This window comes from Podarcis cretensis (assembly GCF_951804945.1).
Source record: "Podarcis cretensis genome assembly, chromosome: 11".
In the NCBI taxonomy this organism is placed as follows: Eukaryota; Metazoa; Chordata; class Lepidosauria; order Squamata; family Lacertidae; genus Podarcis; species Podarcis cretensis.
The window spans coordinates 50,325,425-50,347,751 of NC_137180.1; the positions used below are offsets into that span (position 1 = coordinate 50,325,425).

The 22,327-nt window shown below is 45.9% G+C and overlaps 1 protein-coding gene across 4 annotated transcripts in view; it reads left to right on the forward strand.

Annotated features, from left to right (window-relative positions):
* Positions 1 to 22,327, forward strand: part of PDZD2 (PDZ domain containing 2) — a 251,641-nt gene that overhangs the window by 222,797 nt on the left and 6,517 nt on the right. For 3 of the 4 annotated variants that reach the window (XM_079994649.1, XM_079994652.1, XM_079994651.1), the window contains 8 exons: positions 153 to 324; positions 1,307 to 2,112; positions 3,806 to 3,950; positions 7,113 to 10,671; positions 11,856 to 11,973; positions 17,651 to 17,752; positions 18,794 to 19,058; positions 20,779 to 20,913. In XM_079994649.1, coding sequence (XP_079850775.1) covers positions 153 to 324; positions 1,307 to 2,112; positions 3,806 to 3,950; positions 7,113 to 10,671; positions 11,856 to 11,973; positions 17,651 to 17,752; positions 18,794 to 19,058; positions 20,779 to 20,913 — 5,302 coding nt within the window. The remainder of the gene's footprint in view (positions 1 to 152; positions 325 to 1,306; positions 2,113 to 3,805; positions 3,951 to 7,112; positions 10,672 to 11,855; positions 11,974 to 17,650; positions 17,753 to 18,793; positions 19,059 to 20,778; positions 20,914 to 22,327) is intronic. The other variant, XM_079994650.1, reaches the window with a different exon arrangement.

Consider the following 22,327-nt stretch of genomic DNA (forward strand, 5'->3'; position numbering starts at 1 on the left):
TTAGCTGGTTTTCTCTGACTTTTACATGTTTGTGGTTTTTATTGTCTATAGATATTCTTGTTGTAAACTTTTTTTAAAAAATAATTTCAAAATAAATAAATAAATGGTACTGCTCTAATTGACCATCCTGCGCCCCCCGGGCTTTATTTCAGCAGGGATCCATCAATTCTGAAACGGAGTTTTCCCAATACTTCTTACAAGACGGAGCAAGCCAGCTGTCACTTTCAGAGACTACCATAACTGGCTCCAGCGATGAAGAGCCGCTCCGACCAAAGAGTGGGAGCAGCTCCTTAGATGAATGTTTTCCTTCTCCTGGTATTCCAGGTAAGCCAGAGTGACAATGCATGGAACCTGAAAGATGCTTGACGGTTACTCCCTTTGTTACTGCCTTTTTTATGGATTGTCTTGAGTTTCTGGCTTGGAAGAGGATGAGGATTTCAGGCTGTATTCAAAGTAGAGCAAAGCAACATCTCCCACCGGCATGAGGATTTCTGCTTGTGCAACAGGACTTCTCACCTTCTTGCCCCTGCAACCCCTAAATCTATTTCCCCAACCACCGGATGTCAGGCTTCAGTGAATCATCCCCCCCCCCCCGGCCGCCCTGTGGCAGTAGATAAGCAGAACAAGGGAAAAGGAGTCTTCTTACCAGTTAGAAACTTTAATAATGACAGTGAGAGAACAAAGAATCCATCTCCTAGAATGGCGGTGCTCCCAATGAAGGATCTCATTACATCCCCATATCTATATCATTCCTACGTCATGGAATCTGAGCTTGCCCCCTCTATGCTTTGTCTGCTTTCTGTTCTGCCACTTTATAAGCTCTTCTGGACCTTGGGGAGAGCAGAGGAGTGCCTTCCAGAGACAGTGAATCTGCTAACTAACTCTCTCACTGTGTTTTGTCTCCTAGCTGTTCCCCATCCAGTATTTCCCAGCTTCTGCCTTCTGCACTATGCCCCTCTGCAAACTGCTGTTCCATCCAGTATTTCCCAGCTTCTGCCTTCTGCACTATGCCCCTCTGCAAACTGCTGTTCCAAATCTATACTGTCCTCCTGCTCCTGGGAAGATTCAGGATCGGGGGAGGGGAAGGCTGCCACCATTCCTCCTCAGTGCAGCCCTCCTCAGCACAGTCTCGGACATCGGAGCAGATTTGGGGAGCACATGGTGGTGGGGGAGGGGGAAGTCTTGTTGCACTATCAAAAGTTCTTGCACTGATGGGACTTTCTGGTTGGCTACCACCAATTTTCTGGCGGTTGTTTTTTTTTAGTCATTGAGTTGCAAAATCATAATCTCATGCATTCTTCCCTAGCTACCAAAGAATCGGGCATATGCGATTCACCGAGTAGTGGAAACAACTCACCTGGTCCCTTCAATAAGCAAAGGGAGAATACTACCCGGCACGTTAGCTTCAGCGATAGCCCCAAAGGTCCGCGTACCTCCTTCCAGAGGCAGCGGAGACTTGCTTTCTATGACGGTGACGCAAGCGACGAGGATGAGTTTTCCAAGCAAGATGGCGCACGGCTACAAAGGGGACCGAGGCCCAAAGGCCAGAGGAAGGCAGAGGGCAACTGTGAGCTTGCCATTGCAACTTCTCCTGTCAAAGGTGGCGCTACAAACCCGGAGAGAGAACCAGGGACAAACTTGCACAACGATTCAGCTGTCGCTGGCTTTAGGGATTCGTCAGACAGCGCTGCCGAGCACGCAGCAGACTCCCCTTTCCTCCCGGTCAAATCATTTGATTACGCGAGCGTGCCCGAGCTTCACCCGGGCCACCTGAGCTTGAAAGAGTTTCGGGAGGTGCAGCTAGAGTCCAAGAGATCCCCTAAGCTGGAGCACAAAGCCGTCACTCGAGTCAAAAGCCTGATGAGCATCGAATACCATGGCATCCCGCGGCAGAAGAACGAGGAGCACAGCGCTTCGAACAGAGCTAGCGGGAGGATGATTCCACATCTCCGGAAGAGCGAAACACAGGAGAGTCCTCTTGGGCAGAGCCACCCTGAAGCAGTCACCTTAACTCGGAATGAAAATGAATCGTTTGGCCTTGACCTGGAAATCCATGCCATCCCCTTGCGTGTCGTGATAACAGGCTTGCGGCCAGGAGGAGCAGCTGAAAGGGTACTCGCTTTGAATTTTCCCTGCTCTTTGCATTTCCTGATAGGATATCAGTACTGAAGGAAGCTCAGCATATGCAAGGAAATTTAGGGTGCAGTTAAGTCTTATTGAGCATTAAACTCAGCAGGGCTTCCTTTTGAATAAACATATATAGGGTGATGCTATTAAAGAGTTATATTCATGGGCAGCGTTAATTTTGTGAGTCTTCCAGTTTCCTCAACCCCTGCAAAAAGATGCTGTTATTAATGGGAGGTCTTGGCAGCGCATACCTGTCCTAGCTGGCTTCAGCTAAAGAGTCAATGGGGAAAATTCACTGTTCCGAACGGATCCATTTTTGTAATTGCAGCAGTGATCATTGCCGCTCTGCCAGTTTTGCGGGATGAGTGATTGGAGCCGTATAGAGAGCAAGTCGTTTAGAAGCAGAAAATATTAAATTTTTAAAGGCCCATAGCTCCTTGAGAGGGAAGAACAACTGGACTGCCATTTAAGTTTAAAAAATTTAGCTCGTGATTATTTATTCATCTCTTTTACCTAGGCTTGTGGTTTTCAAATTATTATGAAGAGGGCCCCCTTTTGGAAGCCAGCAGTAATCATCGAAACAAGAAACAGAGGCATCTCATGGCATAGGTGGCATTAGTAAAAATAAAAAGGCAGAATTGTGAATGATAAGTTTATCTATGCCATTAGCCATGCCAAACCTGCTCTGCTTTCCTTTGGACCACATCAGCAAGGCCGAGAGGGGGGTCTTGTCATGCGGGCAGCCCAGGAATTCCATAGGCTTCGGCACTGTGGAAAGTCACTTCAGTGCTGCTAACACCGTGAAAACAAAAAAAAATCCTTCCAGTAGCACCTTAAAGACCAACTAAGTTAGTTCTTGGTATGAGCTTTCGTGTGCATGCACACTTCTTCAGAAACACTGAAACAGAAGTTTCCAGACCCTTCTATATAGTGAGAAGGTGGGGAGGGGTATTACTCAGAAGGGTGGTGGGAATGGGTGATTGGCAGATAGCTTAAAGGTTTCTGGTTCTCGATGATTTGTTATACATATTTTTATATCTAAATGCAACCCCAGCCAATAATCTGTCTGCTATGTTGAAATTGAAGGTTCCAAGTAATCTCCAAGGGCACATACAGCTGATTGCAATAATCCAATGGCAGACCAACACGGTTACCTATCTGTAGCTAACACCGTGGTTTGACTTCTCCCCTGGAGGCGCACACCATTGTCTCTCGAGACAGATGGATGCCAACATAGCCATGATAATTTGTAATATTCTGTGTTCAGAGCCAGCCTATCTTGAGTTCCAGATGGTGGGGTCAAGTAATAGGGATAGTGCCATTGTCTTCCTGCCTGATTTTTCAGCTTCTCCAGGACATCTGGCTGGCGGCTGGCTGGTGGACACCACATGCCAGAATAGTTGAGTTCTGCAGTCTTGATCTGGCAAGGTAGTTCTTGGCTGCATTCAGGTGTAACAATAAAGCAGGGGGTAGACAACATAGTGCCCTCCAGAAGTTCTTGGGCTGCAAGTTCCATCATCTCTGACCATTGTGCTGACAAGGTGATGGGAGTTGTAGCCTAACAACATAGAGAAGGCACCATTTTGGCTGCCCCTCTGCTAAACCATAATAATAAATAGCTTTATTCTGCCCTCTGAATTGTTTCCTCTGATAGCACCCCTAACTGCAATTTTAACAGGTGTCTATGGGGAAGCTGGTTCCAGGAGATGAGATCCTGGCCATCAACGGAGTCCCGATCCATGGGTTCTCTTACGAGGAGGTCTGCCAATACGTACGAGGTCTCCCCACATCCATCACACTGGAAATCCAGAAAGCTGTTGCTGGTAAGAGGTTTGCTTCCCTTTTGGTACTGCGAGATTTAGCTGGGGTAGGCGATCAGTAAATCTGTGCAGTTATATGCTGTATATATATTATCTAGGTAAGGAACGAAAGAGGGTTTTAAAAAAAGAAGCAGCATAAACCAAAGCATCCCTTTGCTGTTACACAGGGAGATAGAGAGAAAACGCTTTGCTGTTTTTTCCTTACAGTCAAGCAAGAATCAATTTTATGAAATAAACAACATGACATTAGCAACTGCCCAATAATAATATTTTTTTAAGCAGATAATAGCTGGGGTGGAGCGGAAAGGGAGAGGACAGCTCCAACCCTTTCACTCTTATCACAGTGTCAATCTAGATTGGGGGCCCCACCACAGCTGCTATTTGCATTGAGAGGAAATCACTGGTGGGAACTTTCCTTTGGATGCAAATAGAAGCTGTTCTGGAGTGTGACCGTGACAGAGGCAAAGGGTTAAAAGCTTCCCCTATGCTGCAATCTCGAACAGAGGGTGGAGGACAGCTGCTATTTACTTAAATAAATTTAAAATTCGTGCAATTGCTATTTGGAGGAACAATGTTATGTATGATTGGCCCCCAAAAGCTTCCACACATGCATGCCAACATAGAAAAATCTCTTCAGTGGTACTCACTTGGGGGGCAAAAGTGAGCTCCACTCCAGTTTTTCTAATGTGCAAGTTACACCTTGTTGTCAATAAATTGCCTTACAGTGGGTCTCTCAGTCTCAAGTGTTAAACTATTTTACAGCAACAAAATTTACACCAAGGCTGCAATCCTGAGACTTACTTTCCTGAAAGTAAGGCCCATTGGACATAGTGGGACTTGCTTCTGAGTAAACTTGCATTGGATTGCACTGTGAGAGTCAGATGCTGCTCCCTGGAGTAATGAATATACGCTAAGAATATAAGAGCCCTGGAGCATCAGACCAAAGATCTATCTAGTCCAGGAATCCTGTTTCCAGCAGTGGCCAATCAGAAGCCTCCAGGATGCCCACAGGGTTGGGTTAGGGGCATGAGGACAATAACCCCTTCCGCTATTGCTCCCCAGTGATTTGCCATTCAGAGACTGACCTTGTAGCATGCCCACAATAGCCATTTCATGAAATGAAACTATTTTCTTTATTTGTTTAAATCCATTCATTCGTTTGCTCGTGGGTTTGCATACTGCCCTTTAACATCAGCATCCAGGGTGCTTTACAAGTAAACAGATGAAATGTGACAGGACAGAATAAAAATACAATCCAAAACCCAATAACAGTGCTTTAAACCCAAATGTTGTAGCCAACTCAGTTTTACACAGAGTAAACCCACTGAAATTAACAGATCTGAGTCAATCAGATACTTTACTTCAGTGGGACTGCCCTGGGTATGGTTAGCATTCAATAATTCAATACAAGCAATATAATTTTTTCTTTTTTAAAAAGAAAAAAGGCTGACAAATCTAAAGTTCTTTGTATGGCACCAGAAGGGTAATGTGCAGTGGCCTAGCGTGGGGGGTGCAGGGGGGGCCGGCCGCACCGGGCGCAACATCTGGGGGTTAGGGTTAGGGGGCGCAAATCCACGGGTTAGGGGGTGCAAATCCACGGGTTAGGGGGTGCAAATTACTTGCCTTGCCCCGGGTGCTGACAACCCACGCTACGCCACTGGTAATGTGTAATGCATTTTAGGCTTAGATGATCACAGTAGGTAACTTTTTAAAGATAATAATAAAAACAACATTCAGGTAAAATTAATTTGCAACTAAAGACGATGATAAATCAGAATTGCCTCAAGGGATGTGTGAAAGAGCCATCACAAACTAGAAACCACACACAGAGTCTCCATAACAACTTCATGTTTATCAGTGGCAAAATACATTCAGTGGTCAAATGTATTTGCACATTCAGCTACATGTGAAATAAATGAAGAGAGCTTTTATTTACAAATGTAAAACAAATGCTTTTAAAAAAAAAAAAAAAATGCTGCACGGGCTGTTTAGGCAGCGCTTCAACTGAAGTGGAACACAAGCTGATTGCTGTTCATAGTGACCATAGGGAATCCCTCGATATTCAGCCCTGAAATCCTATGCGCAGTCCCATAAGACGTTGCACCTGGTTCAGAGGCACTCCAGAGGTGCCTCTGAGTTCTAAGTTTCCTCACATCAGGCCAGGATTTCCAAACATTCCTTCCAAGATGGCAGCTGGGTTAGAGAGGAACAGATGCTGGCTCAATGTAACAAAAGCTTGCTGGCCTGCTTGACAAGGTCAAGCCTGCAATCCTATCCCTTTGGAATATGAAAATACTATTCATAGCACCATTCAGACTTCGACAGGATGCATGGTTAAAACAGAGAGGGGTTTTGTTGTGCTGGAGGGTTAAACTGCAAGTGTTAAGAGATTTAAGGCAGAAAATAAAAATCGGGAAACAAAGAAATAGAATTAGTGCAAGAAAAGAGCCCAGACTATTAACTGGATGACCCCGTTCTGATCTTAACTTGGCTTTAAGCATCCTCCCCCTCAAATGGCCTGCCTTATAGGGATGTAGCCTATGGCTCTGTGGGTAAAACCTCAGTGCCTAGGACTTGCCGATCGTATGGTCGGCGGTTCAAATCCCCGCAGCGGGGTGAGCTCCCGTCTTTCGGTCCCAGCTCCTGCCCACCTAGCAGTTCGAAAGCACCCCTAAGTGCAAGTAGATAAATAGGTAACGCTTTATAGCAGGAAGGTAAACGGCGTTTCCGTGTGCTGTGCTGCTGCTGGCTCGCCAGAGCAGCTTCGTCACGCTGGCCATGTGACCCGGAAGTGTCTCCGGACAGCGCTGGCCCCCGGACTCTTAAGTGAGATGGGTGCACAACCCCAGAGTCTGTCAAGACTGGCCCGTACAGGCAGGGGTACCTTTACCTTTACCTATAGGGATGTTGTAAGGACTACTAAGAGATAGCAGATGTGTTGTGAAATATACTTTTAGCACTTTATAACATATTATGTAAGTATTTACTTTTAGTTGGATTATATTACCACTATCTGGGAGCATGGTGAAAATTGGTTGAAAGATTCCTATCCATCACTGGACTTCGGCTAGATCTTTAAAAATAAAAATCAGACACTTGTGTATGGTTTGCAGTATTGCCTACTTTAGAAGCTGAAATTGGTTCTTTGCTTCCTTCTTTATGCAGCTACGAACCGATTTGCAAATCTCCTTGTATCTTCAGAGGCAGACGAAGCCGTTCAGAGAAATCCAAGCAATATTCTTATGATCGAAGAAGAGAGGAGCTTTGCAAACCACCAAGAACCTTTGCACGGGGGCAACCCCGATTATGTGGCAGAAGGGACAGCATTGCCATCTGATGCAAAGACCAATGCAACACTAGCAGACTCCTTCAAAAGCAGCCATGCTCAGGACAGCACTGTGGTACCATTGAGAGACATGGATGACTTCCTTGGCAAAACACCTTCCTCGGATGAAACAGATGCTAAGTGTTCATTCATCAGGGACAGGTGTGCCAGGGAAGATGCAGATGGGAGGGGAGAAGATTCCTGTTCTCATTCTGGAGCAGATATAATTAAGAATGACCTTCCAGGTAGGACTCTGAATGATGCCACTAGCACTCAAGAAATCTTGGGGTTTTCTGTCTTGGATTCCATTAACACGAGCAAGATTTTCACTGTGAACCAAACCCGTTTGAGTAACTATTCCAGGAATTTCAGCAGTTTAAACAAAGATACCCTGGCTGGGATGGAGAGCAAAGTGAACACTGTCCCCAAATCTATGTATGCTACCGCCGAAGATTCCAGTTCAGACACAGAATCTGTAGCGGAGACTCCCGGAGCTTCCCCCTCGCAGCCTGCTTGTGACAATCCTTTGGAGACCCATAAGGCAGTTGAGTCAGACGAGGAGCGAGTTGAACTTTGCTGTCTGAGTAGTGAGCAGCAACAGTTTCCTCAGGAACAGCTGGTCCCACCTACCCCCAAAGTATTTCGTCATCCACCAGAATGCAGTCCTCCAAATGGTGTTTTACAGACTGAAATCAAGGCAGAAATTGGTTCGCTGGAAGGATCCAGTGGGACAGCCTTATTAGAAAAGCCACATTCTCCAAGGCACTCCAGTGCAGAACAGGTGGCTCCATCCACAGCCTTTCCTTCTTCTTCTCAGGTTTCACCATCTGGGATTGATAGGTTAGATCACAGCAGTGCAGTTTGCTCTTTCCATGACAATGGCCCCTTAAGGAAAGGAGAGAGAATAAGCATGGAAAGCAAAGAAAGGCTTGTGGGGGCATGTGAGGCTTCTAAACAAGATGCCCAAGACATGCACTTGTGCATGACGAAAACCATAAATGGCTGGGACTGCAATCTGCTTGACAAAGACCAACCCAATAAAAAGGAGCCATTGCATACAGAAAAGGATTTAGCAGCAGATGATGGCAGTCATATGGCTGGTTGCAATTCTGCCCCAACGAAGAAAGGAACCAGTGACTCAAGCCACTTGAACAAACCAGACAGCCATCCTGTGAACTGTACATCACAGAGAACAGTCAACAGTCCCAAATCTCCCCTTTTGACAAAATCGAAAGATCTGAGTAAGGCCGCTGCTGCTCACGAATTGCCAGGAAAGAGTGAAAAGGCAAATGCCTCAAAATGTCCAAATGTCAAAATCCAAAGTTCTGGCCAGTGCAAAGTGAGCACAGTAGTCCCACATAGTCCCTCCTCTTCCAAAAAACTGCATCATGAAACTAGAGGGATTCCCCAGAAGAGCATAGCGGAAACTCTTTCAAATAACCAACGGAACAAGCCAGGGCCAAAGTTAAAGGGTCTTATCATTAAAAGCAAGTCCAAGACTCAGTCGGATGCCCCGAGTGCTGCACCTGCGAAAACCGGCAGCCCTGATCCGAAGAAAGCATCCCTTCCCTTCCAGTCGTCACCCAGGCTTCTGCCAAAGAAAGGCACATCGCTCCATAACTTGGCCACACATTTGGAACCACCCAGCAGGAGCCTTTCGATGGGCTCCAGGATTCTTCAACAGGATGAGGAAAATAAGCCATGTTCAGCCGTGCCTCCAGAATCGCCTCTACCTTTGTCAAACGGCGACAGGAGCAGCGTCAAAGCCAAGAAAGATAAAACCATTAGCAGTTTGGAACTTGGCAATTCTGGAACGGCAGAGAATCCTGCGGAGGGAAAAGATGCAGAGGTCACAGGTCAGGTGGTTCTAAATAATGACACAAGAGGTACATTGGATGGACACCACACAAGAGAAAACCCTTCCCAAATTAATACAGATTCTGAAACAACTCTCTTGAGTAACAGGACGGAAAACCGTGGACTGAGTACAAGTTTGTTGAATCGTGATGGGTGTGAAATCAAGCGACTGGGATTGGATAACCCTGAGCCTTTTAAGAAAGAGTCTTCAAGCCACCTTTGTTCCCCTACCCAGCAACCACAACCAGGCCAGGAAATTCAGCGGACTTTCATTGAGGTGAGGCTGTCTTCTAGCTCCTTCCCACCATCCTCAATGATTCGCGAGTTGCCTCTGGAGAAGGAGGAAGGACACACTAGGTTGGCCAGCAAACCAGAAAGCAATGTTCAGAACATTAGGCAGAGCACTGTTGAGGAAGAAAACATGCACAATGCATTGAAGCCTGTGACGAGGACCTACTCAGTGCCTACCCAGCTATCGAATCATTTGAGGGAGGACAGCCATGTTATGGATTCGCCGACACATTGTGTCCAGGATATCCTGAGCAACGTTTCGGGCGAAAAGTACCCCCATTCAGAGTTGGGCATGCTAAAAATTGTCCAACTCAGTCTGATGAATGGCACAAAAGATGGAATAGAGACACCTCACAGCGCCCCCAAATCAAACAGTCAAGAATTGCCTTCAACCAATAGCAGCAGCAGAATCGCGGACAAATTGAAAACCTGCAGGAGGAATTATTACTATTATGAGCTCAACTGGCCACACGATCCCGTTTCCTCTTTTTCCGTGAAACAGAGAATTAAATCGTTTGAGAACCTTGCCAATTTCGATAGGCCCCTGGTCAAAGCGATAGACATACACTCCACCTCGTTCGGGTCAAAGCTTCCTATTGGTAGAAGGCTGTCAGGCGGTACTTCTGCGGTTTCAGCTAGCAACATCAATGACCCTGTCCAGGCGCTGAGACGTAGTTTGAGTTCCTATTGTGAAAGCGAAACCCCGGCCCCCACGCAGATGACAAAATCATCAACCAGTGCGGCATTAATGCAACTGCCGCAGAATAACTCTGAGAAGAGCAAAGATGATGCTCATCACTTAGAAAAGGGCGAAAGGTGCGATGCTTTGGGAGGGCCAAATTATTTGCCACCATCTACCCCCACCGTCCGAAGAAGCAGAGCTTCAGGTGGGCACATCAGGCACGCCCCCTTGTCCCGCTCTAAGATCCGGGAACTGCGGGCTTTGAGCATGCCCGAGCTTGACAAGCTGTGCAGCGAGGATTTCTCTGTGGAATCTGCACCTTCTCATTTCAAAACGGAACTGGAAGTTGCCCCTGCAGCGAGACCTCTTGGCCTTCCCATTGAAACCAGATCCAGTCTGAATGAATGCCCGGGGCTCTCCAGTCTTGTTTCAGCAAGCAGGCAGCATTCAAAGGAAAGCAGTCCCTGGAACAGCAGCTGCGGCACTCCTGGGTCAGCCTCCGATGACGAAGTGCTACAACACGATGCCGACCCAAACAAGACGCACTCGGGGAAGAGCTGGTCAATCAGGTTAGTGGCCTTGTTTCCATTGCACTGGTTTTATGTTGCGAGTGGGTCAGGTTCCAGAGCTTGAAAGCCACACAGCGAAGCATTCCCAGAAGTCACAAGATGTAGGGTGCTTCCAGATTTTTTGGGGGGTGTGAATTTGCAAACAGGTTAATGGACATTGGCAACAAGTTTATAGGATTTTTTTCTGGAAAGGGTAAATCCAGATTAAGGGGGGGGGGTGGACTGACATTTTGTGTGGATTGTACCCAAAAGTTGTATACATGGCGAGCACTGATTCAGTAATAAACACCTATCTGGAAGCAACCCCATATTCTGGGCTACAGACTTTGCACAAAAGCATAAAAAGCTCATTCTGCGCCACAGAAAGCTGGATTCTGCAACAGCGAGCAACTTATGCACAGCAGAAAGCTTTGCGTACTTCCTCTTGTTTTCCTAAATTTATTCTGAAACTATTTTGCATAATCTAGACTGGTTTTGCTAAGCACAGTGAAAGACAAGGGGGGCGGCACGGGGCACTGATGCCCCTCCACATCAGTCCTACAAACCATATTCAGCTTCTTAAACTTCACAAGGCATTGTCCACACATTTCCAAACATGTATTTGAAGCTGTAAGAATTAGAAACTTGGATACTTTTTTTAAAAAAAATGAATGCAGAGATTTGTTAGAAGCTGTCCTCGGCACCATATACCACATTCTGCTCCTTTTCAGCTCTCTTGCAGAATCACAGCGTATATCCTGCCCCGACTACATTCTGTTGCTCCTTGTTCTCCATTGCAGCCCCAGCGCTTCTTCTATTTCTCCCTCTCCCTTAGCTCACCATGTCTCCTTCACTGCCACAACTCCATCTTGAGGAATTGCTGTAGCACAGTGGCAGAGCGCACGCTTTGCATGCGGCAAGTCCTGGGTTTGATTCCCGGCACCTCCAAGCAGGACCGGGAAAAGATTCCTCTCCGAACCTCTGGACAGCTGCTGCCAGTTGGTGTAGAAAATACTTAGCTAAGAGGAACAATAGTCTGACTCAGTATTGATCCTCCGAATCAGATTTTGCAGGACATTGCAAATGTCTTAACTCCTGGCCGTTTCCTCCTTTGGGAATAGAAATTTCTCTTTCTGTTACACCATTACGCAGTCTCATCCAGAGCATCCTTTTTTCTTTTTCTTTTTTGCACTTGCATATTTTAGCTTGGATCAACTCTTGGTCTCCACTCTGGATCAGCAGAAATTGCAGTCGGTTCTTTCTTCAGTGACGACAAAATGCGACCTTCCTTCTTTACTCCGAGAGGCCAAAACACAAGCCGAGGTAAGCCTAAAAGGTAAAGGTAAAGGTACCCCTGCCCGTACGGGCCAGTCTTGACAGACTCTGGGGTTGTGCGCCCATCTCACTTAAGAGGCCAGCGCTGTCCGGAGACACTTCCGGGTCACGTGGCCAGCGTGACATCGCTGCTCTGGCGAGCCAGAGCCGCACACGGAAACGCCGTTTACCTTCCCGCTGGTAAGCGGTCCCTATTTATCTACTTGCACCCGGAGGTGCTTTCGAACTGCTAGGTTGGCAGGCGCTGGGATCGAGCAGCGGGAGCGCACCCCGCCGCAGGGATTCGAACCGCCGACCTTTCGATCGGCAAGCCCTAGGCGCTGAGGCTTTAACCCACAGCGCCACCTGCGTCCCTGAGGTAAGCCTACACAAGATCAAAATGGCCAATATTTTTAACTTACTTGTGGAAAAATTTAGTATTGCTTTAAGGCAGACTGAGATCTTTCACATATATTTTTAAAGATTGCATAGGAAGCAAAAGAGGTAATTTGTTGGTGTTTCAGCACCAGATAGATTCTGGAGGATTAAAAAATATTTCAAAAGGCTCCCAAGATCCCAGTAGCCAATTTGGAGCAACGTTTCCACAAGAGGGGACCTGCTGCTATTGCACAGGTGATCAGTCAAGCTCCTTGTGGCTTGTCAATAACTCTGGGTTCATGGTCAGTTTTGCCTGCCTCCTGTTCCCTGACCACCATATTCCTTATGCTAATATTAGGGAAATAGTGGGTATTTGATTCAATTTGCATTTAAAGAGAAACGTACCTAATTTGCACTTTCTAATGAACTGAAACAGAGTCATCTTTCAAAAATTTGCTCCTCTCTGAATTTTGCAATGCAGTGGCAGTGCAAACTACAGCCAAGTAAGGGATACGAAAACACACATACTAATGCAAGATGTGCATACGAATGCATGTAGTTGTGAAAATAACATGCCACATGTTATTCTCATGTATTTAACATGTTAAACATTCACATGTTATTCTTGTGAATTTAATACATTCTAATAGTTTTTGATTCTGAATTTTCAATCATTTAATAACAGCAACGATGTACAAAAGGAAATGCAAACACCCTCTTCTTTTGCGTGCATCAATTTGGCCAAAGATCCACACTCACCCCTGAACTTCAAAATGTTGCAGCATGACATGCTCCTGTTGAGGGGTTTCAATGACTCCTTTCCATTCCCCTCACACCCAGTTTTCATGCTTATATGCATAGTATCATAGAGGTGGAAGCCACCCTAAGGATAATCTAGTCCAACCTTCTGCAGTGCAGGAATATGCAGCTGTCCCTTATGGGGATTGAACCTGCAACCTTGGTGTTAGCAACACCACGATCTAACCAACTGAGCTATTTCTCTTTCATTACCCCTCCCCATTAAGTTGTTTTTTTTTGCTTCCCTCTCTCCTTAAGTTCCCCTCGCTTAGGATTCCCCCCACCCAGTCCTTCAAACTTTGATGTTGCCCTGAGTGTGCTGATGCCTCCTTCTTATGCACTGGGTGATAATCAGTTTTTTGCAACATTCATACGAGCCACGAAAGACTCAGATTGGAAGCTGAAGAACTGATATTTTCCTCATTCTTACCGACCATCTTGTACCATTAATGACTCTGCGACTAGCTCAGAATTTTGCCGATTTAATATGTCTGCTATAAATTCCTTGGGTTTATTTGAAGGGCATCTTCTTTCTTCCCACTCTTATCATTTGAAATATTTAACAATCCCATATTTAAAAGGGCTGCTCTAGAAATCTATATAGGGGATCCATCAGTGCTCGCATTATACGCACTGCTACACTTGGGCAAAGCTTTGAATCCTCCAGTAGCTCTTTTTGGGCTGCAAGTTTTTGATCCTAAACCACCAAACATCTGGCTCACAAGGGCTTTTTTTTTAATGAATTCTCCCAGAGAGCAGAATCTCAGCGTCTAGCTACATTTTACATAGAAGTGTATGTAATAGAGCCTTGTTGTGGGACTCTTAACATCAGAAGAACAGTTAGGGGATTTTGAGTGAAGAAACAGGGAGGTTGCAAGTGATGCGAATTTGGCTGAAAGCCAGTCCCTTGCTAACAGGGCTGGCTGAAGACATTTTAAGGCATCAAATGAGGCTACAACCACCACCATCACCACTGAAAATTGAGCTGCATGCTACCCAAGGCCAGCCACGTTATTTTGGCATCTAAGAAAGAAAATCCCACAAGCACCTCTTCCTCTTCTTGGCAGTAAACATGCAATAATAAGTGTAATACGTCTGGGTCCAATATGCAGAGTTAATAGTTTACATGGAGGTTTTATTCAGGAGAAGTTACAACAGATGCTAGTTGTGGTCCCAGTCGCAGCTCCACCCTCCCCCGTAAGGTGTGTTAAAACAGAACCAAGCAGACAACCATCTGGGTTCAAAATGGCCACAACTTTATTGATTACAGATGTAGGTGGAATTTTGGCTCAGGCATTGGGTGTATATCAGTTCCAGACTTCTGCTGGGGGGCTGAAACTTATTCAGGGTTGTGCTAAGGATTATGGCCTCCCCAAGACATTGAGGTGGCCATCCTAAGGTTGCTGCTGGAAGCTCTATGGCCCAACTGCCCTGCACTTGGCTTCCGGACAGAGACTTCCACCGAGACCCCTTTAATGGGGTACACTGCCGCTGGTTCTGGACATGGTGGTGCACCACTTCACCCTAAAACGTGAAGACTAGGGTTCCACCCAATGCCTTAACTGCCAAAGGTTGTGATGATTTGCTATGAGGAAAGGCAAAACCTCTAGACCGGCCAATGAAATTCCTTCCCAGCCATTGAAAACCATAGAAAGGTTGAGAAATGCAAGGCATCAAATCCTGGCTAAACAGAGAGAATGTAAGGAACAAGCAAAGTTAAAACAGAGACAGAGGCTCCATGGGGAGCCAGGGGGTTGGGGAGCAAAACTGCCTCGGCCCCTAGGAGTTGGTGTATCTGATACATGATAAATGATTGACCTGGAATCTAATAGATGATAAGGAAGGGAGGGAGGGTTTGTTCTTCTGCCAACTGCACTGAATGGGTCTAGTATATCTGGCTTTTATGAGAGCAGCCCAGGCCCAGTCAGCGAGCAAGGCACTGCCTGCCAGGTGGGGCCTCTGATTGGCCAGTTTAAATTTTTTTTTGGTAGGCAAATTTGTCCCACTGACTGGCCAGCCCAGGGAAATCCCCAAACAGTCAGATGACCAGCCAGGCATATGTAATATTGCTGCCTGGGATGGTGGCTGAACATGAGGGGTCGCAGCTGCCGCCCACCCATGAAAGGGGTAAGCGGCCATTTTCTGATGGATCTCTCAGAGCTAACCAGGCTTCACCCCTTCATACCATTCTACAGGGATCATCTCCAAACTCTCACCCCCCAATGTCTTTTGTAAGGGAGTGTCTCCAAATTACTGCACTTGCTACAATAATAAATAACTAACGGGTTTGCCACCATTTCAAGTCACCCCAAATCACCTGTCTGAGGGTGGCCACCTCACTTACCCCACTTGGTAAGATATTAAGTTACCACATCGGGAAAATAACTGGACTACTAGCAATTTTCCAGGCCTGGTAATTTGCAGAGGTAGAATTTCACAAGACCTTTGCATAAAGCTACATAGAAGTCTGCTTGCTGGTGCCTTTAATACCTCAATAATGGTTGCGCAATAATGGTTCAACTGAGTACACAAGCTTTTGAAAACAACCACAATTGTGGTCAGCCCAGCCCCAACTTCTATCTGCCTCCAAGTCTGTATCCCTTGTGTAGGCTTCAGGCCCCTGATCTGGGCTGTAGGTCCAGGTAAGAGGAATCCTGGGGAAAGGAGACCTCCCAGAACTCCTTTCTTCTATTCCGGTACCTGGTTAGAGCTTGCTAGTCCCACGAGTTGAGCTGAGCCAGGTGGGTTTGGCGAGTTTTGCAGAAATACGAAGACTGGGTTTTGTTCCCAGCCAAAAGTAATCAAATGCACTTTTAAGTGTTTTCACATGGAATCTGTAGAGAGATTATTTATTCATGCCGGTTTGTAAAATCCAAGAACTCAAATATTTATGAAACTGAAATGCTTCTTGGAACACGGTCTGCGTCTGCATACTTTCTCACATCTGCTCTTAAGTCCAAAGTGGCACAAAGGCTGGAAAACATTATGCAATCCGTAGCACTGGCGCTTAGTCTACAGTAGGATGATCGTCAACTTCTAAATTCATCTAAAGCTCTGTTGGCGCAGTTAGGCAGATACCGCTTGCTGGGGGCCTCCTGTCCTGCCACGTCCTGTAAACTGGGACCTCTCTGGAATCAGTGATTGGCTCTGTGACGTTAACATATATGAGAGAGTGCTGGAGGGGAAATAGTTAAGTGGGTTGCACAGACAGGACCCAGGGGGGTGGAGTCAGTGGGTCTATAAAACTAGTTCTGGGAGGAGTTTGTTGCGAGTTGTGGGTGGGTAGATGGTTGGATTTCGTGGGTTGGCTGGTTGGGAAAGGCAGTTGGTAATAGAGAGACAGTTAGGGCAGTGATTTCTTGAGTGCGGGGAGGTAGAAGAGATAGAGAGAGGAAAATAAGACTAAGAAAGTAAAGAGCAACAACGTTTGGAATGCTGTAAAAGTTTTGTTTGTGTCTGAAATAAAATACACTCTTCTTTATTAATTGAAAAGCTGACTGAGACTAAAGTGAATTTACCAGGGAGGACCTGGTTGGTGGCAGCGGATTAGTGGTGTACGGGTCAATAGTCCGTGAGATGACCGGGGGCTCCGTACGAACACCACAGGCTCCATTCTTGCTGTACCAACAGGTTTAAGCCAGTCCCAGGAGGAAGTGCATAACCTTCCAGTCAAAGGGGTTGGAAATCTCTGAGCAGAATTTCCCTTTCCAGGAGGCCAGGTGATCAGAAGGAACCAGGCATCTCCTGCTTCCTCCTCCATGGCCAACCCTACCATTAGGCAGATTGAGATATCCGCCTTGGGCGGCAGATGCAAAGAGGTGACGGAGCACCTCTTTTCTTCTCATTCCGAGTGCTCGCGATGCTCTTTTCAGCTACCACTCAAAAGAGGCATCCAAGGCTGGCAATTTTGTGGTCCTGTTTGGATTGTCACCAGTGAGGGATAAGTCCAGGAAATGGCTCTGTGGCCTGACGGTTCCTTGCTCCTGGGCTATGACAAAGCCACCATTGGATACAACCCAATAGCCGTGGAACAATTAAAACGAAACACAACTATGAAATTGCAATGGTTTTTAAAAGTTAAGACAACAAATAAAATTGGCAGTAGTAAAATATCTTCATAATATTAAGGCTGGAAGCCATTGGAAGGGCCTGTTGCACATTTATTGTTAAAACATGGCTGGGCCTAGAATTTGGTTCTAGGGTTAACCCCTGAGAAGGCGTAGCTCAAACCGAATCCTGGTTTAGTTGACTTTTTGTGATTTCCTTGCAGCATAAATAAACTCAGAATGTCTTTCCCAGTCTTTCCAGAACTCCTTTAGTATTTTGAAATTATAGCTATTTTCAATTTTTTTTTTAAAAAAAACCCTTTAGAGTCTAATTCCAAAAAGGAAAAAAATATATCACCCAGGAAGAACTTCTATAAACATGGGTCTGTTCTCATCACGTTTGCGAATATTTCTCCCGAGTTTTTAACTTTAGGACGTTTTTCTTCTTTTGTCTTTTTTGTCAGAGCAAAGAAGACGTTCTCTTTGTAGTCTTGAATAAAGAGGAAGGGTCTGGCCTGGGATTTAGCGTTGCTGGAGGAGTAGACCTGGAACAGAAATCAATCATCGTAAGTGGTGACTGCATCTTTTCTCATAAGTGGGTTGCAAAGCCAGCTGGAAATCAGATCAAGTGCTCATTTATCAGCCATAAAGCCCTGTTGTGAACGGCTGCTTGCATCATTTCTGAGTACCATCTGCTAATGCGATCAGAGAGGGAAATGGGCCCGGGTGCCAAATAAACCCTGATGCACACGAGGTTGCCAAAGAGGAATGCCAGGGGTAGCCTTAAACCACATATCTGAATGATCAGGGCCCCTGGTATCGGCTCCCACTGATATATTTTTTTATGATTCCAGCAGAATCATAAAATTGTAAGAGTTGGGGAAGGGACCCCAGGGGTCATCTAGTCCAACGCCCCTTCAATTCAGGAATCTCAACACAGAATCATAGAGCTGGAAGGAACCAAGTGATTCCCTGTTTGGGGGCAGCACACCGATGCACCATGGGAAAACGCCTTCTAGCGTGCCGCGAGAAATAAATCCATTAAATAGCCCCACAGCGATGGGGAGGGTTATCCCTGTTATGGCTTGCTTGTGATCTTCCCAGAGACATCTTGCCTGCCGCCGTTGGAGACACAATGCTAGGCTAGATTTACCTTTAGTCAGAGTCAGCACTGCTGGCAAGTTTTTAAAAACATCATTGCTTGTTTCAGAGATGTCTGCATATACTTGTACTAGGAATTCTATGCACTAAGCTGGACTGCCAGCCTTGACTAAGTAGATTATTAGCTACATATTTAGCTATTAATTTGGGAGATTTTAAACAATGGGGGACTGAGAATTAATTGTATATTTGTTTAGCAAGTTTGAGCTCAATGTAGGAGGTGAAAAAGAACATGCCAAGGTTGGCTTTTCTTACTAAAGAGTATTAGATTCAGTTTATTAAATTCACACTTCCTCCCAATAGCTCCAAAAGACACCTCTGCTGAAGCCCTGTCCGTATTTATTTGGGTTCAAGTCATTCTATCAAATCAATCAGTTGCTGTGTTAAACAACTTACAGTTCTTTTACTTGGCTGATGACCTTCACCGCAATGTTATCTTCTTGAAGGTCCACCGGGTTTTCTCAAAGGGGGTGGCATCCCAGGAAGGAATCATCCACCGAGGGGACCACATTCTTTCCATCAACGGCATCTGTCTTGCGGGTTCTGTGCACGGGGATGTGCTCAATGCTCTTCACCAAGCCAGGCTCCACAAATACGCCGTTGTCGTCATCAAGAAGGAGAGAGGCGGAGAAAAGCTGTCTCCTGCCGGGTCTGAAACCTCAACGCCTGGCAGGAAATCCTTAGTAACTGCAACAGCAGGAAGAGCAACAGGTACGCTGTTGGTTCAATGCAGGGTTCACCAATGCCAACTGCTGGCCTCTTCGCTTACCTCAGGCATAGGCAAACCCGGCCCTCCAGATGTTTTGAGACTACAATTCCCATCATCCCTGACCACTGGTCCTGTTAGCTAGAGATGATGGGAGTTGTAGTTCCAAAACATCTGGAGGGCCGAGTTTACCTATGCCTGGCTTACCTCTTAGGGATCACCCATACTTCCTTTTATAATAATAATTATAATAATGTAATTATTTGTAACCTATCCAACTGACTGGGTCGCCCCAACCACTCTGGGCAGCTTCCGGCATATACAAAAACATAATGAAGCATTATTATTATTTTTTAAAAGCCTTCTCTATACAGGGCTGCCCTCAGATGTCTTCTAAATGTTCTGTGGTTACTTATCTCCATGGCTTGGGGGGTCAGATAGCTCCATACCCCCCCAACATTTCTTTGATGAAAATAGGGACAACCTAAGGAAAAGTGGGGACGCGGGTGGCGCTGTGGGTTAAACCACAGAGCCTAGGACTTGCCGATCAGAAGGTCGGCGGTTTGAATCCCTGCAACGGGGTGAGCTCCCATTGCTCGGTCCCTGTTCCTGCCAACCTAGCAGTTCGAAAGCACGTCAAAGTGCAAGTAGATAAATAGGTACTGCTCTGGCGGGAAGGTAAACAGCGTTTCCGTGCGCCACTCTGGTTCGCCAGAAGTGGCTTAGTCATGCTGGCCACATGACCCAGAAGCTGTACGCCGGCTCCCTCGGCCAATAAAGTAAGATGAGTGCCGCAACCCCAGAGTCGGCCACAACTGGACCTAATGATCAGGGGTCCCTTTACCTTTTAAGGAAAAGCGGGACATTCTGGGGTCAAATCAGAAACCAGGATGACTTCTGTAAATCTGGGACTGTTTCTGGAAAATGGGGACACTTGGAGGGTCTGTCATTGGCTGTCTGCCTGACAAACAAGCAGCTAGTAGTAATTAAAAATACTCCAGGTTTTCGGGGGAGGAAGACCTATGGTGGGCGATAAGGGGCGTCTACACGAGGCCCTACTCCAAAACCTGGAGCCAGTTGCACAGTAACTGGATGAATTCACACCAAAGAAGAACCAGTGGTTTTGGGGGTGGGCATTTATGAACTTGGATTGAGCAAGTGAAAAACTTGAGTTTTAATTTGGACTCTTTGGAACCCAAACCACATTTTAAGATGTTCTCACAATCGGGTCGATAGCTGCTTAGGAGTTCCAGGCCTCGTCAAACCAACGTGGAGCTGAACTGGTCGGTTTCCACTTTGACCAACTGGAAATCAGATCAGGCCTCTCAGATGCCGGTTTGCAAATAATGTAGTGAATATGAGCATTTTGGAGCCTCGCTCCCAGAGACAAAAGTATTTGGATTTACACACATTCTTGCAATCCAAGATCAAACCATTCCAGCAAAATAGCTGGAGCTCCATGCCAATTGCCAGAAAGAATCCCAACGTTGCATCCAGCAGTTTCGCAATTCCAAGGAATGGAAATAACACAGGGTATGAGAGACTGTGAATGATCTTTTATGCCTCCCAAGGGGCTGGGAAATAAGGAGACTTGCGCTGCTTTGTTAAAGACTACCTCATGCATTCCCTTTTGGCATGACCTCCCTGTCTTGGTGGCAACCCAAAACTTGGACATTAGAACAAAGCAGAGTTAATGTTCTTTACATGTTTCCCTCCACCCCAAAGGTACAAATGGAGAGCTGGGCGAAGCCATTTGTGTCGAACTTCTGAAGACTTCTGCTGGCTTGGGATTCAGCCTGGATGGGGGGAAAGCTTCAATCTCAGGAGACAGACCTTTGCTCATCAAGAGGATTTTTAAAGGTACTTGGAAAACCGCTTTCCAAAGTTTCTGTTTTCTTTTCTGTAGGCATAGTCTTGCCTCTCTTTTTAGAGGGGAGTAACAATACCTTCAGCAATCAGCTGCGTACGGTTGCTCTGAGGCTCCGCTTTTGTTTCCAGACAGACATGTGACACAAACTGACACGTGCAGCAATCCCATACAAACTTACTTGGGAGTAAATCCCACTGAAGTCAAATGTAGAGTAGGCATGCATATGATTTATTCGTCAATCAGATAATAATATTAATATTAATATTAATATTAATATTAATATTAATATTAATATTAATATTAATATTAATATTGATAATAAATAAATAACTTTTTATTTATACCCCGCCCTTCCCGGTTCAGAAAACCGGGCTCAGGGCGGCTAACAACAAATTTAAAACACTTAATTGTGATACAACAAAAAACAGCATAAAATACAGTATAAAAGCGTGAATAACAATAAATTCAAAGTTCAGTTTAGGGGGAAATCCATCCAAAAAACATTAGATGATCACCAGGGCTAGCTGGCTAAATTAGTCCTATTTGGGCCAGTGAGAAGGCCAGGGGAGAATTAGCTGTGGGATCCCAGAGTGGGTAATCTTCATAAAAAGGAGAGGAGGAGGGAAGAAAGGGGAATAAAAGTTCAGGCTAAATTCAGATTGAAAGCCAGGCGGAATAGCTTTGTCTTACAGGCCCTCCGGAAGGAAGTTAAATCCTGCAGGACCCTGGTCTCATGGGACAGAGCATGCCACCAGGTCGGAGCCATCACTGAGAAGGCCCTGGCCCTGGTGGAGGATAATCTGACTAGCTTAGGGCCCGAGATCTCTAAACTATGATTATTCATGGACCTTAAGGTCCTCTGCAGGGCATACCAGGGGAGGCGGTCCCATAAATACGAGGGCCCTAAGCCCATAAATACGAGGGCCCTAAGCCACAGAACAGACTTCCCTCGAGATGTTGTGGACTCTCTTTCCTTGGAAGTTTGTGAGCAGAGGTCGCATGGCCATCTGTCATGGATGCTTTAGCTGAGATTCCTGCATTGTAGGGCATTGGATTACTTTGCCCTCAGGGTCCCTTCCAACTCTACAATTCTATGATTCTGTGAAATTAAGTGATATAACATAATCCATGGAAATCAGCAGCTGAGTCAGAGAAAGAAATGAGGTGTGGAATTACCTGTACTACCTGCAAAAAAACAACAACAGTGGGCAGTTGTACCCTCAACCAGTGCTTTGCAGCAATCCGCACCACCCTAGTAGAAATATAAATGAAAGCAAAGCACCGCCATCTGCTGCAGCTGCCAGTAAACTTTCCTGGGGGTGGGAGACACCAGGGTGGCATGGGGGCCAAGATAACTGGTCTCTTTAAACCTGTTTCTACATTTTCTTCCTTGGAGAAGCGGGT